Here is a 16,429-nt window from a genome sequence, read left to right as displayed (position 1 = left end):
AAGTGAAGATAGACTTAGGTTTCAACTTTATTTGCAGTAATATGATTTAACCTAACATCCAAAGAAGTTTAATAACAATACTTGCAGTAAATTTGAAAGATTACATCTAAAACGTAGAATGATTGGAAGGAAATATAGTGTTGGTGAAGGAACAGAAAATATAAGTGGTCCGGGAAAATGAGAAGAAGATAGAATAATTGCATTAAACAAATATTAGGAGGGTTTAAATCATATTGGTAAATAAGATTACCATTGTAAGCATTATGGTAATATTAACATGTCCCTAAATATAGTGCCGATTCCTGTGATTTATTATGCTTCTGATTTTCTTTCTGAGTACCCTCACATGGATACAGAGACATTCCTGGGAAAATAAGCACATAGTTTGAGTCTTTGCTCTAAGATTCCTGCCTACCCTCCATAGCAGTCATTTTGTGAGGGTGCCTTTGGTTGTGAGAAGTTTACTATATTTTGCTTTAAACTTCCTGGGATGGGAGGATGGGAAGTCAATTTAACTTACGTTAGTTTAGTTTAGTTTTAAATTGGAGGAAAATGAGGGAAAGGAATTATGTTTAGATTAGTTTAGGTAACTCATTTATTGTTTTATATATTATTCTGTTTGTATGTATTGGTATTAATGTGATTTTGGGGGTATTTTTAAGCATTTAGTTTCTATTTGCATTTTCTGTTTTAAATATAATTATTTTTTAAAGAAAACCTCAGCAATTTAGAATTTTTTTTTGCATCACAACAATCTGTGATAAGATATATTTTGCTCCAATTTTTCCTTGCTTACCAATTTAACATTTTTTTTCTTTTTTAATTAGCAACATGAGTATCAGCTATTATTGCTAGTACTGTACCTTCAAGTTGTTTCCAACTTATGGCAACCCTAAGGTGAACCTATCACTTGGCAAGATTTGTTCATAGAGGGTTTGCCTTTGCCTTCCTCCTAGGCTGAGAGAATATGACTTGTCCAAAGTCATCCAGTGTACTTCCATGGCTGAGCAGAGATTTGAGCCCTGGTCTCCAGAGCCATAGGCCATGAAAACACAGCTAACATCCAGTTTATTTCCATGGGTCTATTTAAAATGTGACCTAATCTGGAGCATATCTACAGCAAAAATTTCATGGCCATCAGAATTTTTGTTTAACAAGGTTTACTATTGTGATTTTCTTAAAGAATTGTGGCAATTTTAATACTACACAATTAAAGTGCTATGATTCCAATTTAATTGCCATGGCAACATCCCATAGAATCATGGGATTTGCAATTTAGAAAGAGGTATTTAAAGTTCTCAGCTTGAAGGACTCCATAGGATGCAACCATGGCAGCTGAAGTGGAATCATAGTGCTATAACTTTGTAGTGTAAAAGGTAATGATTGCTTAATGTGAGAAATGATATGATATGTGAGAAATCTTCTCTGCTGAACTATTGATCCCAGGATTTCCTGCCTACTTAACTCTCAGAGATGCAGTATAAATGTGAGCTCTTAAATTTTGTTGTTGTATTGGCAGTTAAGAAACCACAACCATGTCCAGTTTGTCCTCCGCCTATTGATGCTGCCTGTCCAGATGGTTGGGTTGGGTACCAAGGAAAATGCTACTGCAGATCAGAATCTGAAAAGAACTGGAGCAGCAGTGAGAAGCATTGTTCATCACTTGATGCTTATTTGGCTGTGATTGATACCAAGCGGGATCTCGTAAGAAACAAGAATATGCTGTGACTGATGAGCTATTGTATTTATTGATCTGATTTGATTTATTCCTTTCAAGCAATCCAGTACATAATTGCAGTTCTGCTAAATTTGATTTCTGGGTTTATTAATGTGCTTGTTATTATTACAACGATATGTGTTACAGACCAATATCTGCAAGGGATGTTGTCAGGATCTGAGTTCTTTACAGTTCCTGCCATGTTTGCTTGTCAGTCAGGCTTTGTCTTTGCCTGCTTTGTTTCATGTTACTGGATGCTGGGATATTGTGGAAAGTAATTGTACCAGTCTATTATACTTTGGTCAGACCTTCCCTGGTATGCTGTGTCCAGTTCTGGGCACCACAATTCAAGAAAAATATTAACAAGCTGGTTCCAGAAGAAGGTGACCGAAATGGTGAAAGGTCTGGAAACCATGTCCTATGAGGAGCGGCTTAGGGAGCTGGGTATACTTAGCCTGGGGAAGAGAATGTTAAGAGGTGACATGATGGTCATATTAAAATATTTGAAGAGATATTATATTAAAGATGGAGCACGCTGAACCCAGATTGGCCTGAGCTAGATAATTTGTTTCATCCCAGAAAGCCTGGAGTTGTGTCGCTGCCACTCGCTAGGACCTTACTTAGAAAGGAAAGTTGAGAGACAGGCTGATAGTTACCTAGGAAGGTGGAGTCCAAGGAAGATTTTTTTGTACAAAGATCTTATAATTGCTTCTTTTACAACACAACTATCTTTTAAAAAAGCATTTACCACCATCCAATTTATTACTCCTCCTCCGGCAGTTTTAATTAGCCAGGATGGATATGGACCTAACAGATAATTGGTTGGCTTCACCTTTCTAAGCAATTCCATCAAAACTGGACAATTACATGCCTCAGTTACCTCCCCTGCAGTGTGGAGTCCAAGACAGAGCAAATATGAACAATTTCCTCTGCAAACTATTTAGTAAATATGTTACAGGACTTTGCTGTGCTGTGCTGTTCTGAGGAGGGCTCCTCCTCAACAGTTTAAGGTCTAGGATTTAATAGCCCTTTAACTACCTAGAACAGCTTCACTTGACATGATTGAACTTATGATGAAAGAAATGATTCTTTGCTGCCCTCTCTGGTGGAAAGTAGGTTCTAAAATGTGTTTTAATAATAATAATAATAATAATAATAATAATACATTTTTTATTTATATCCCGCCCCTTTGAGGTCAATCGGGGCAGCTAACAATACAGGTTTTGACCTGTACTTGATTGGATTCATCCTAAGTCTTTCTCCACCATCTCTCTAGTTGTCTACCCAAGCACGCCATTGCACTGAGCTCCTCAGAAAACCACTTGCTCTGTACTCAAGTAAAGGACACTTGGGAGCAATTGGGTCAATTGCCCAGGTCATCTAGCTATTCCACAGAACAAACAAGGCATCCGCAGAATCACCAACTCTTAACAGCTGAAAGATCCCCCACAGCACTCAAGAATCCTTTAGGATCTATTAGTCTCTAGTGGCAGACCATTGTAACGGACCCACCACTTCTGTAGGGGTTAGGAGTCCTAACAAATCTAATCCCTATCAGGAAGTGGTCTGTCCGTGACAGTGGGGTTCTTTCAAACCTCTCTGCTGATGAGTTATTGTTCTTTGGAGGTTTTTGAACAGAAGCTGGATGGCTATCTGTTGAGAGTGCTTTGATTGTGTGTTTCTGCATGGCAGAGTGGGGTTGGACTGGATGGCCTTTTATGTCTCTTCCTGGTCTAAGCTTCTATAATTCTGCCTGCATGAGGGGAGGGAGCTAAACAGTCTCTGGAATTCAGGTGTCTCCATTTTCAGCTCCCTCCACAGCAACCAAACTTTCCCAATCTCTCTGGTAAGATGTCTGTCTTAACAATATTTACAGGGTAACTTTGGTCCAGTCTCTCTCTTTCTTTTCTCTCTCTCAGATTGACCTACTTCACAGGGTTGAAAGTTGTACATGGGCCATGTATGCTGCTTTGAGCTCATGTAGGGAAAGTGGGATATAAATGAAACTTGTAAGTAAAGGTGAGATGCAGGATTTTGCCTACCTGAGCATGCTACAGCCCTCTAATTCACATAACAAGGAGATACAACAGAGCACATATACAAAATGAATACAAATAAAGAATATAACGATATCATTGTGACAAAATGTGTTAACATTTATGGCAGTATAAATGCAGCATTACCACAGCAGTAATATTACTTTATGCCTTATGGTATATATCCATGTACATTTCCATGAAAGAAGTAACATCAGTGTTGGGGTGTGAGTATTAAAGAAAAAAAAAATGACAGCAGAGGTTTGAGGAAATTTAACAAAACTTTACTTAACAGAAGTCTCAAAAAATGAAGCAAAACAATATGAATGGCATAGTACAAAATCCAGATAGCAGCATGCATACATTACCATGAGGACAGCATGGAGAGCAGGATTCAATGAATGCTCCCAAGACCCAGTAGATCCACCAGGCAATTATACCTTTCTAATTTGTTAATACAATCACCTGGTTTACTTAGCTCATTACCATGGTCTACACCTGTCTGCTCACTAGATTCTCATCCAGTCACAACTTAGTACCTGGACACCCCTCCTTGTGCACTGGATGAAGTGCATAACCAACTTATATAACATTTTGAATCAAGCCAAGCCTGGACATCATCTCTTTATGTTTTACAGCAACCAATGGCTTGGTGAACACATCAGCTACATTTTCTTGTGACGCACAATATATTAGTTGTATTACATTGGCTTGTACAACATCTCTTACATTATGATATTTTACATCAACATGCTTAGTGCGACTTTTCACCCTTTCTGTTGTTGCCATCTCGATGCATGCTTGAGAATCTTCGAAAACAGTGACAGGCTTCTCTACTTCAATTTGTAGATCTTTCAGGAGTTGTATAAACCATACTAATTCACAACACAAATCAGATAAAGCGGCATATTCAGCTTCTGCTGAAGAAACTGACACAAAACTCTGCTTCTTAGATTTCCATATTATAGGAACTTTGCTAAAAAACATAACAATGCCTGTTGTAGACTTTCTGTCCTGTACATCATTGGCAAAATCACTGTCTACATAACAGCATAACTCATTTGATACAGAAGACGAAATTAACAAATCATAACTAATTGTCTCCTTTAAATATCTCATGACTCTCTTTACAGCTTGCCAGGCTGCATTGGTTGGTTTTGAACAAAAACGACTTAATATGTTTGCAGTTGCAGATAAATCTGGACGACTCCAGTGTGCCAGATATAGTAGACTCCCTACTGCTGATTGATATAGATCTACATTATCAAACATTATTTCACATTCATTTTTAACAAAGTCTACTACCATGGGAGTAGCCTGACCCTTGCAGTCTTCCATAAGAAGTTTCTGCAAAAGCTGCTTAATTTTTTCCTTTTGACTGAGCAGAAAACTTCCATCAGCTGTTCTTTCAATTTCTACACCTAAGTATTTGTGAATACTTCCCAAATGCTTTATTTGGAATTTCTCTCCCAGGTCTGCTGCAAACTTATTTACATGGTTTATAGATGGAGCAACAAAACAAATATCATCTACAAATGCAAGCACTATTTGTAAATCTTTACCTGACCCTTTGGTAAAGACACAGGGATCAGCAATACCTTGTTTGAAACCATGTCTCAGTAATTCAGCTTCAAGGCATTTGTACCAGCATCTAGCTGACTGCTTTAACCCATAGATAGCCTTATTCAGTTTCCAAACCATATTCAGATTATGTGTTTGAAAACCAGGAGGCTGCACCATGAATATTGATTCATCCAGCTGTGCATTTAGAAAGGCTGTAGTTATATCAAAATGGTGAACTAATGCTCCTGTTTGTGCAGCTATAGTGAGGATTAACCTCAGACTTTCAGCCTTAGAAGTTGGTGAAAAAACTTCATCATAGCTCTCAAATTTCCTTTGTGAAAAACCTTGAGCTACGAGCCTAGCCTTGTACTTTACTTCTCCTGAACTAGAATGTTTGATTTTGTATACCCAACGACACCCTACAGGCTTTTTATCTGCTGGCAGATTCACAACAGTATATACCTTGTAATCATTCATGGATTTCATTTCAGCTTGCATTGCCTCTTCCCACTTTGCCTTCTCGCTGGGAGGCAAACTCAAAACTTCCTCATAACTTTGGGGCTCTAACATAATATTGCAAACTCTAATAACATTAGGAACTGAAAACCTTTCAGGCGGAACCCCTTTGTTCTCTCTCTGAGACCTCCTTGGTTGAATAGTAGTGTCTTGCTCAATTGAAGCCTTTGGGCTTTCCTGCCCCTCCTTTTTAACATTCCCAGGGCTTTTCTCAGGACTTTTAACCTGTTGACCATTAGATGAAGTGGTTTCATTAAGAGGAGATTGAGGTGGTGAAGGTGTAACACCAGTACTGTCTATCCCATCACTCCCATTCATGGGTAGAAGAATTTCTGAATTGGCATGAACATGCCTCCAGTTGCTTTCAATGAAACTTGCATTCTGGGATATTACCACCCTTCCATAGCCTCCATCAAACCTATACCCCTTACACCCTGTGGCATAACCCAAGAATCTCAGCTTTGCAGCTTTAGCTTGCCCCTTTCTTCTTTGTGCCTTTGGAATATGCACCCAGGCATAACTCCCAAAAATCCTTAAATGTGTAAGGTTGGGTTGCTTACCAAACAACAAAAAATATGGGGTGTTGTTGATTGCAGAGCTCCATATCCTGTTTACAAGATAGTTTGCAGTGAGCAAAGCTTCAGCCCAATATTTAGTACTCATACCAGAGTCACACAGTAGTGAGTCTTTTACTACCTGGAGCATTCCCCCATGGCGTTCTGCTATGCCATTTTCCCAAGGCGAAAAAGGGTTGGTAAGTCTATGCAGGATGCCTTTTCTTTTCAGCCACTGCTGAAAAGAGCTTGACAAGTATTCTCCTCCTCGGTCAGATTGTAATTGTGCCACTTTGTGGCCAAATTGCCTTTCTACATAGGCAACCCAATTCTTAAATATTTGAAAAACTTCCCCTTTGTTTTTCATAACATAAGCCCAGCTATAACGGCTATAGTCATCTACAAAAGTAACAAAATATCTAGCTCCTCCAAAGCTGGCTTGTAATGGCCCTACCACATCAGAATGTACTAACTGAAATGGCCTTTCAGTCACCCTGTTGCTTTTCCTCCTTATTGGCTGAATTTTGCTCTTTGACTGTTTGCATATGGCACAGTCAAGAAATAACTTGCATTGTTTTACTTTGTTATCCTCATATAGAGACCTCATTTTCTCTATCACTTTGAAACTGGCATGGCCTAAACGCCTGTGCAACAAATGAATGCATTTGTCATGTGGAGGGTTATTATCATATACTGCACCCACAGAACTCTGCTCACTGGGAGTCATATAATAAAGACCTTCCCTTTTAACCCCTCTAGCACAGAGTTCCCCTCCTTTCCTGACTTCACAACCTGTGCCAACAAAAGATATCTGATAGCCTTCTTCAGTTAGACAGGCTACACTCAAAAAACTAAATTTTAGCTCTGGCACATAAAATACATTTTTCAGTGTTGTGGATAAGCAGGGAACATAGCATTCTCCCATACCCTCAACGGAAACCTTAAGACCATTTCCCAACTTAACATGATCCATACTTGCAGGCTCCAAAAACTCAAAAAAGTGTCTTTGGTTCGCAATGTGGCATGCGCAACCAGAATCCATCAACCAGTTCCCTTCTTCCTGGCTTGAACAAAATGCAGCCGAAACAATCTGTGACTTGACTCCCTGCTTTTTCTTCTTCTCTGCACCACCGTGTCTCTGCAAGGCTGGACAGAAGCGTTGAAGATGCCGCGTGGAACCACAGCGATAGCACTTCCTTACAGCAAATACACCTTCTCCGCTGTTCGCCTCACTATTACGCTGAGACTGAGCCGAAGAACTCTTGAAATGCTGCTTGGAAGTTGCCCGCTCCACTCGGCGTTCTTTCCTTTTAGCTTCTTCCTCTAAAAGACGACCGGTGAGGTAGTGCATTGTCAAGTCTTGTTCTGGAAGAACCTCCAGACTTTGGGAAAAGTTGTCCCAGGAATCATCAAGGGAACTCAAAACAATAAACACTTTGTCACTTTCTTCAAAAAATCTGCCCCTCTCCGACAACTCAACAAAAAGCTGCTGCATATGCTGCAAATGCTGCAAAACATCCCCTTCTGGCTCCAGACGTGCTCTGTAGAGCTTCCTAGACAGGGCCATCTTGGAAGTAGCAGTAGTGCGAATATGGATTCCTCGCAAAGCCTCCCAACACTCCTTTGCAGTGTGCAAGTGTCTTATATGGTTGAGCTGGCTCTCTTCTACTCCCAAAACAATCCAGGAGTGAGCCTTTTGGGCAGCTATCCTCTGACCTCTGCCAGGCTGTGCTGGGGGATTTTCTACAGCTTCCCATAAGCCTTCTTTAACAAGAAAAAACTGCATCTTCACAGACCAAGTCAAATAATTATGGTCATTGAGTCTCTCAAGTGGTAGACCACCAATCACTGTACTGGCCATGGCTGCTGATCTTCAACACCTTTATCCAAAAAACAAATACCAGGTGCTCAGCAAGCCCTTTTGCTTCTTGTCTGCCCAAACAAAAATGAAAAAACTGCAGACTCTTCAGACTTCTAATTTCCTCCAAACTCCAACACCGCCATGGTGGCGCTCTGGGCCCATAACCATTGTTGGGGTGTGAGTATTAAAGAAAAAAAAAATGACAGCAGAGGTTTGAGGAAATTTAACAAAACTTTACTTAACAGAAGTCTCAAAAAATGAAGCAAAACAATATGAATGGCATAGTACAAAATCCAGATAGCAGCATGCATACATTACCATATGGAGAGCAGGATTCAATGAATGCTCCCAAGACCCAGTAGATCCACCAGGCAATTATACCTTTCTAATTTGTTAATACAATCACCTGGTTTACTTAGCTCATTACCATGGTCTACACCTGTCTGCTCACTAGATTCTCATCCAGTCACAACTTAGTACCTGGACAATCAGTATGTGGTGTGTCTCCAGATCTTGTTGCATCACACCCTTCCTCTTATGCTGTATTACAGAATAAGCAGTCTGTCAATCAATTAGCATGTCAAAACATCCAGAAGCAGCAGAGATGAACAACCAGTCTGTAGAATAATGGAGTAAATCATGAAAAAATCACAGACATTTCTTCCCAGCTAATATTGAACTGACTTCTTCTGCTCATAATGAAAGTATATATTACTTCTGTATAAACAGCCACATTGCATAATCATAAAAAGTCATGCTAATAACTATTACCATTACCAGAAAGACTTGCTTTAGAATTTTATGAATGGCTATCCTTATTGAGCCCAAGGCTAGAAACCTTGATTATTAATAAAGGCATGACTATAAATTATTCCTAATTGCTGGAATGCTGCCCACTTCAGCTGCGGACATTAATGAGGGAATATGGCTGCAGTTTATATACTTTGGAATGCAACTGTTCCTTACTAGTAAGTGGAATTGAATTATAATGGTAATATACAACCTGGAGTTTTCTGGTCAGTGTAGATGAGACCTCAGATGAAGGGAGATGTAGCTGCCATTATTAGCCAAGTTGTGGAAATTTGCCAATTTTGAATGCTCACGATGGGAATCATGCTATAGACAAGAAAAAGTTTTCATTCTCTATTGTTTAATCACATTATTGCCAACTCTACTGTAAAAAACACATTGTATAGCAGAACTTATTGTACTTTTAGTGGAGAGGTCAGTGATATATTTAATAAACAAACAGATCAGTAATGACTTGGTTTCCCTTCCACTAGGACTTTTTGGTGAACTTTACTCGTCCCCTTCATTACTGGATTGGCCTCTCAAAAGAAGCAGGACAGATGTGGAAGTGGCCTAATGGCACAGAGTTGAAAAATCAGTGAGTGATTTTTGTTCATCTTGACTCTATGTGCTCAGAAAAGTTTGTCTCTTATGAATTGGAACTATAAGGCTATTCCAAGATTTGTTTCCAGAGCTTAACTACACACAGTACGCCTCCATATAGATCTTTACAATCTAAAAGCCTGCAGAGGGAGCCAAAGATGCTATTTTGTTATCTGCTACCAAGGAGGTGCTCCATCCATTATCAGTGTTTTAAAACAGTACATGGAAGCACTACAGAGATTAGTGATAGACAGCAGCATTTGAAATTTGTATGCATTATTACTCTTTTTGTATGGGAATTTTCAGATATTAACTTTTTAAAAAACTTGAGAATTCAAGTACATTTATTTATTTAATAATTTTGCCTGATATAAAGACTCAAGGGGCCAATTTATGGTCTTGGGAACATGTATCTATACAGGGCCATCAATTGATCAGAAACCCTTGTTAATGAAGCTTCAGCCTAGTCAGTGGGACAGTCCAATTGTTGAGTCCCTTTCTTGGTATTCCCCAGTCTCTGCAGATGCTTTCATTGTGGGAATGTCAATGAAGTTGTAACCTTTATGTTCAGCATTGACGAGGAATGTGGTATTGGGCAGGACATGGTAAGAAGTAGATCCTAGGACAGGGGTAGGCAAAGCATGGCCTACATACTACATGTGCCATCCATCCCACAGGGCACTCTGGCATATATACATTATTATATTATATTATATTATATTATATTATATTATATTATATTATATATTATAGCATGCCTGCCACAACTGTGGGTTTGCCTTTGGCGGGTTTCAGCATCTGCAGATGGCAAGCCTCGTTGACTTTAATGGCTGCTCGTACACATAGCCACAGCAGAGCAGCCAAGCACATGCCACCACTGAAAACATGGGAGTTGAGGTCCCATGGTTTTTGTCATCTGCAGGGGGTTCAGTACTGAACCCCTGTGGATATGAAGGGCCCAATGTACTGTTGGCCCTCCTTATACACGGATTTTCTATACACGGATTCAAACATCTATGGCTTGAAAATATTTTTTAAAAATATAAATTTCAAGTATCAAACCTTGATTATTCCATTTTATATAAGGGACACCATTTTGCTATACCATAGTATTTAATGGGACTTGAGCATACACTGAATTTGTTATTCACAGGAGTTCCTGGAACCAAACCCCAACGGATAACAAGAGTCCAGTGTTTATTATATTATATTAATTATATTATATTATATGTGTGTGGATGGGGAGCATTTACACCATGTTCCCTGGGCCAGTTTAGACCTAGGAAAGACCTTTTTTGAAACAGGAATTAACTTCTCCCCACTACCTGTTGTTGAAAATGACCTCTTCTGGGCCTAAAATGGCTGAGGTAGGATTAAATTTGGTGAAAATACCCGCCATGCCCCTAGAGACCTTTGGAGCCAAAATTACTTTGGGGGAGTGTTGTGGAGTGTAACCCTCCAAATCTCCTTAGGGATAATGTAGCTCCATACTCTTTCACAGTTGCCCACCCCTGTCCTAGGGGATTTAGGAAAGCATTTAGCCAGGTGAGTATTTAGACTAGCCTCAGGGGAAGTGTAAATAAATTTCCTCTGATTGTTCCTATTGGCCATTTAGAGTTGGGAGAGGGTAGAAGAAAAACATAAAAGCACTTACAAAACAGAATACCCATGGAGTCTGCTTCTGCCCACTCTGCTGCATTGCTGGAAAGAGTCTGGAATAGTGTAAAAAAAGACCAGAGACGAATACTGGAGAGCTCAGTCCTTTCTTTCTTTCTTTCTTTCTTTCTTTCTTTCTTTCTTGCTTTCTTTTTTTCTTCCTTAGGATTGTGCAGTAACCCTACTAAATGGTGCCAGACAAATACTAAATACTTTCACATTGTGTCAAATCTTGAAACAAGGCCCAGACAGACAGGCCAAAAGGTGTGTAGCGGCGCCGATACTAGGGTTCTTGAGCATGCATTAACCTCATGCTCCCGAACCCTACAGTGTATTGGAAGTGGCCTAATGGCGGTATCCTGTCCACATGGGCACCACCATTTTGGTGTAAGGGATGTGCAGTGTCTGCATGTCGCTGTGTGTTCATTACATCACGTATGTGCCATTGGAGCACTTGTGACGTAACCTGGGCACTGCAAAAAGGACCTGGAAGAACTGGGTTCTTTATATTCTGGAGAGATGTCACGTGGTTTGGCAGCTGCGGCACCCTTCTGGAGTTAAAACAGGCACCTGCAGACTGCCGTTTCCGGGCGGTCTGTACTGTGCCTAAATATCATAGACAAATGTCAGGTGTTTTGAGTCTAGGGGTACTCCATGCTTCTCAGAGAATTCTATGAACAGCATTCCAGAGCAAACCCTTTGCATCTACAACTTAACACTCTTCCCTCCCCATATATACATACATTTTCAGCCTGTCACCTTCCAGGAAACCATAAAAAACAGTTTTCTGAAAAATTTAGAAGTATGGAGGGGGATGATAGAAAGGAGAGAGCTACCTATCACTTGCTTCTTTTCTGAAATTTTATATATGCCAGGATTTATTCACTTCTGTGCATCTAGAGACATGAACACAATCTCTCTGTTGAATATTAATAGAAAAAAAGAAGATATACTGTATTCACTAAGCAAGAGAACCTATGGGACCCTCTAACACAAAGGTGTGTAACTGTGATAGAGTAGAGGAACCTTTGAGGGCTGCACCCTTTGCCATACAAATAAAATTAAACTTTTGTGTCCATAAATGTCTTCTGACAGAACACCTGTCCAGACTGAGAAATAAAAGAATAGGGGTATCTCTGGTTAATCACTTTGAACAAATGAAACATGTAGCAACTGACATAAGCTTTTTGGTACTGGGGGTGATAAATAATAAAAATGTTTATAGAAGAAAGAAGCAGAGTGGATTTTGAAACTTAACACTTTAGTGCCAGGGGGTTTGAATGAAAATTTGGAGATACAATGTCTTATATCAAAAACTGGATAAATGGCTAAAAATAATTTCAATATTGCATTAGCTAGATAGAACAGAGCTGCTAACTTTATGGACAGATTGCATCATGTATCTTCTCACTGGTTCTCTTTGATGATGTCCTAGTCCCTTCCTTCTAATAGAGTGTCCACTTTGTTGAGAGTGCAGACTGCAAGTCCTGAAATGCATGTATATGATAATATGGATAATAGATGCTATTTTATCTTTATGGAATTATCTTTTAGAGATGCTTTATGTATTGTCCCAATACCACAACTATAATAAATGTACTTTTATTCATTTTACAATAGCCCCTGAAGAAGACCAATTTGTGGCAAGGCTGAAACGTGTTGGGCTTTTTAAGATAATAAAGTTTGTGGATCATCAACAGCATGTGGGACTTTGTTTCCTTTGACTCTTCTACTGTGAATATGTGTGTTCCAGTTTTTGGTTCTGTTCCTTTTGGAATGGCCCAAGAGAGGATGTGACTTCTTGTTCACTTCTTGTTTCAAAAAAGGCATGTCTTGGACCCAGGCTAGACTCAAAACATGGTGGAAATTCCATCTTCACCTTAAATATTGTTGTTGATTTTGGAATATTGTGAAGGATTTTTTCCCCACAAAAAATATTTTGGACTCCCCCAGAGGGCTTCATGGGGGTCACATGCCATATTTTGCCTTGTTATCACCTACTTGAAATAACATGCATTGCAATGTTTATTCCAACTCTACAGATATCACATATTTGCAGCTAATAATACACTGTAATTTTCTGACCCCTATTCCAGGTTTTCAGTACGAGGAGATGGTGACTGCGTATACATAGATGACATCGGGCTCAGCAGTACCAGGTGCTATGTAGATAACCTCTTTCTCTGCAGCCAGGAAGATGCTTGCGTCAGGAGGAGAAAACAAAGCATGAGCAAAAGGGACAGTTTATGATCTGTGTCCATGTGAAACGAGTAATGTCCAGCTCTTCAAAGATGCCAGTATCAATGGAGAAGCCTCTCTCTTTCCATTGAAGCCTACAGCAGATGTTGGAACACTGTGGCCCCAGCATCCATAGTTTTTCTGAAGATGCTTTCTTTGAGGATGCCAGCCACAGCTGCTGGCAAAATGTCAGGAAAAAACACTTCTAAAACACAGCCTCATCGCCCCAAAAACCAACAAAAAATATATTGAAAACCAAGTTTTTCAAGTATTGAGAAATTCTGAAAAGAAGAATCCTGAACCGGCAATAATATTTAGCAGTTTGGGACATGCTGCGTAAAATTTACATGTAGTTGATTTGCTCAAAAAACAGCATGTTCTGCACTGGAAGCACGTTTTTCTGTGCAGAAAAATCAATCTGTGCAGAAAATGGTGGTTTTTCTCTACAAAATGACTATGTGCAAATTTTGTGCAGAATAAATCCCGAATTGTGAATAGGCTTCAAAACTTTCAAAGACTTTCCTGCATCAGAAGCAAATCACTAAAATTACACATGCTTCTTTGAGGTGAAAATTAATGATGAGTAAAATCCCTAATTAAGAGACTGAGTTACAAATTGGGGAGTCCCTGAGTTTGAATCTCGTGTATGGTACATGTTCACAGCCTGACTGTAAACCAACCTGATAATAATACTGACCAATTTTACAAGATTTTTGTGAAAATAATAATGTAAATAATAATAATTATTTAATACAAAACATTAAGTAGCAACTAAAGTCATCAATGGAAACACAATTGAAAGACAGTTCAGTGTAATGGTTAGAGTGTTGACTTGGGACTTGCAACACTTTTGACCAATCTGATATGCATCGGCTTGGGCTGCTATGACTTTCTGTGAAGCAGTTGTCACTTCTGATCTTCTGCCACATACCAAGGTAGCAGGATAAGAATTGAGGGCCTGGATGCTGCTGCTTATTGCAGTGTCCAGCTTTGTTGTAGTGTGCCTTCAAGTTGTTTCTGGCAATCCTCTGGTGAACCTATCATGGGGTTTCATAACTAAGATTAGTTCAGAGGGGGGTTGTCATTGCCTTCCTCTGAGGCCGAGAGTGTGTGACTTGCCCAAAGTCGCCCAGTGGGTTTCCATGGCCGTGTGGGAATTCAAATCCTGGTCCCCAGAGTCCTAACGCAACACCCAAACTGCTACACTAGGTTCAAGGCTAGAAATGTTGAGGGAGGATATCCAGACTTCACACTCATGATGCATCAAGCTGTTATTTCATAGGAAAAAAAGTGCAAAACAGTAGCCAGTGTGTACCTGGGCATGTTCCAGCTGCCCTTTATCACCTTGGAAGCATTAGGAAGACAACTTGCTCTCTCGATCCCTGTCCCTCATGGCTAGCGGCACAGGGGGGGCCGGTTGTGACATCATTGTTACACCGGATTATTAACACATCCTTGAGGGATGGGCAATTTCCAACTAATCTAAAATTGGCCATAGTAAAACCTTTATTAAAAAAGCCCTCCCTCGACCCCCTGTTGCATAATAATTATTGGCCAATCTCGCTATTGCCATTTTTGGGGAAGGTGATCGAGCGGGTGGTTGCAATCCAGCTTCAATCGATCTTGGACGATACGGATTATCTAGACCCATTTCAAACCGGCTTTCGGGCGGGTTACAGGGTTGAGACTGCTATGGTCGCCTTGGTCGATGATCTCCGTCTGGGCATGGACAGGGGTAGCGTGTCCCTGTTAGTGCTCTTGGACATCTCAGCGGCTTTTGATACCATAGACCATGGTATCCTTCTGGAACGCCTGGCAGAGGTGGGAATCGGGGGCACTGCGCTCCAGTGGTTCCGGTCCTACCTCTCCGGGAGGTTCCAGATGGTGCAGCTGGGGGACGTGTGCTCCGATAAGAGGGCCCTGACATCTGGGGTCCCTCAAGGAGCCATTCTGTCCCCCATGCTCTTTAACATTTACATGAAACCGCTGGGAGAGATCATCCGGAGACATGGGGCGCGGGGTTATCAGTACGCTGATGACACCCAAATAGTCTTCTCTATGTCTCCGACTGATGCAGTGACTGGGGTTGGCGTCTCTCCTCTCGTGGCCTGTCTGGAGTCGGTAATGGGCTGGATGAAGGAAAACAGACTCAGCCTGAATCCGGAAAAGACGAAAGTACTCATGATAGGTTCTCCCGGTCCGGGGTTGGCGGTGGTTCCACCTGTCCTGAACGGAATCACGCTTTCCGTGAAGGACTCAGTGCGCAGTCTGGGGGTGCTCCTGGACTCGTCACTCCACCTTACATCTCAGGTGGATGCGACGGTCAGGAGCGCCTGTTATCAGCTTCGGCTGATTCGCCAGCTGCGACCCTACCTCGACCGGGGTGATCTTGAAACTGTAGTACACGCTCTGGTAACCTCTCGTTTGGACTTCTGCAACGCGCTCTACATGGGGCAACCCTTGTACCATACCTGGAAGCTGCAACTTGTGCAGAATATGGCAGCTCGACTGGTCACTGGTTCTGCCAGGGCCAGTCATATAACACCGGTCCTTAAAGACCTACATTGGTTGCCTATTCGTTTCCGGGCGCAATACAAGGTGTTGGTTATAACCTATAAAGCCCTAAATGGCTTGGGCCCAGGGTATCTGGAGGACCGCCTCTCTCCGTACAATCCGTCCCGCACCCTCAGATCTTCAGGGCAGCAACTATTAAGAGTTCCAGAGGGGAAATACACTTCCACCTCTAGGAGGGCCTTCTCCATCTCGGCCCCCACCCTCTGGAACTCGCTGCCCTTCGAGCTCCGCTCAGCCACCTCCCTAGCCCAATTTAAGAAGGGACTAAAAACCTTTCTATTTGAGCAGGCTTACCCCTGACCTTCCCCAGAATACTCTCCCC

General features: G+C 41.0%; 1 protein-coding gene and 1 long non-coding RNA gene across 4 annotated transcripts in view; one reads left to right on the top strand and one right to left on the bottom strand.

Annotated features, from left to right (window-relative positions):
• Positions 1–15,297, top strand: part of LOC149321074 (C-type lectin domain family 2 member D-like) — a 31,307-nt gene extending 16,010 nt beyond the window's left edge. The window contains exons 5-8 of one of the 3 annotated variants that reach the window (XR_016280479.1): positions 1,520–1,704; positions 9,531–9,634; positions 11,462–11,559; positions 13,392–13,470. Coding sequence is in view for 2 of the 3 variants with exons in the window: in XM_089515312.1 (XP_089371438.1) it covers positions 1,520–1,704; positions 9,531–9,634; positions 13,392–13,545 (443 nt within the window). In the remaining variant the exon portion in view is untranslated. Of the gene's footprint in view, positions 1–1,519; positions 1,705–9,530; positions 9,635–11,461; positions 12,725–13,391 lie in introns of those variants that run through there. The other 2 variants (XM_089515312.1, XM_089515322.1) reach the window with 2 other exon arrangements.
• On the bottom strand, positions 8,793–11,371 carry LOC149321075 (uncharacterized). The gene is made up of 3 exons (XR_016280480.1): positions 11,294–11,371; positions 9,251–9,363; positions 8,793–8,864 (listed from the first exon to the last, which is right to left on the bottom strand). It is a non-coding gene; the product is annotated as an uncharacterized LOC149321075 (long non-coding RNA).
• Positions 15,298–16,429: the final 1,132 nt, after the last annotated feature.

Source organism: Sceloporus occidentalis, unplaced genomic scaffold, assembly GCF_023333645.1.
Source record: "Sceloporus occidentalis isolate IW3139 unplaced genomic scaffold, rSceOcc1.0.p SCAF_1, whole genome shotgun sequence".
Taxonomy (NCBI): Eukaryota; Metazoa; Chordata; class Lepidosauria; order Squamata; family Phrynosomatidae; genus Sceloporus; species Sceloporus occidentalis.
Note: the sequence above shows the minus strand (reverse complement) of the source record. Positions and strands in the feature narration are given on the sequence as shown.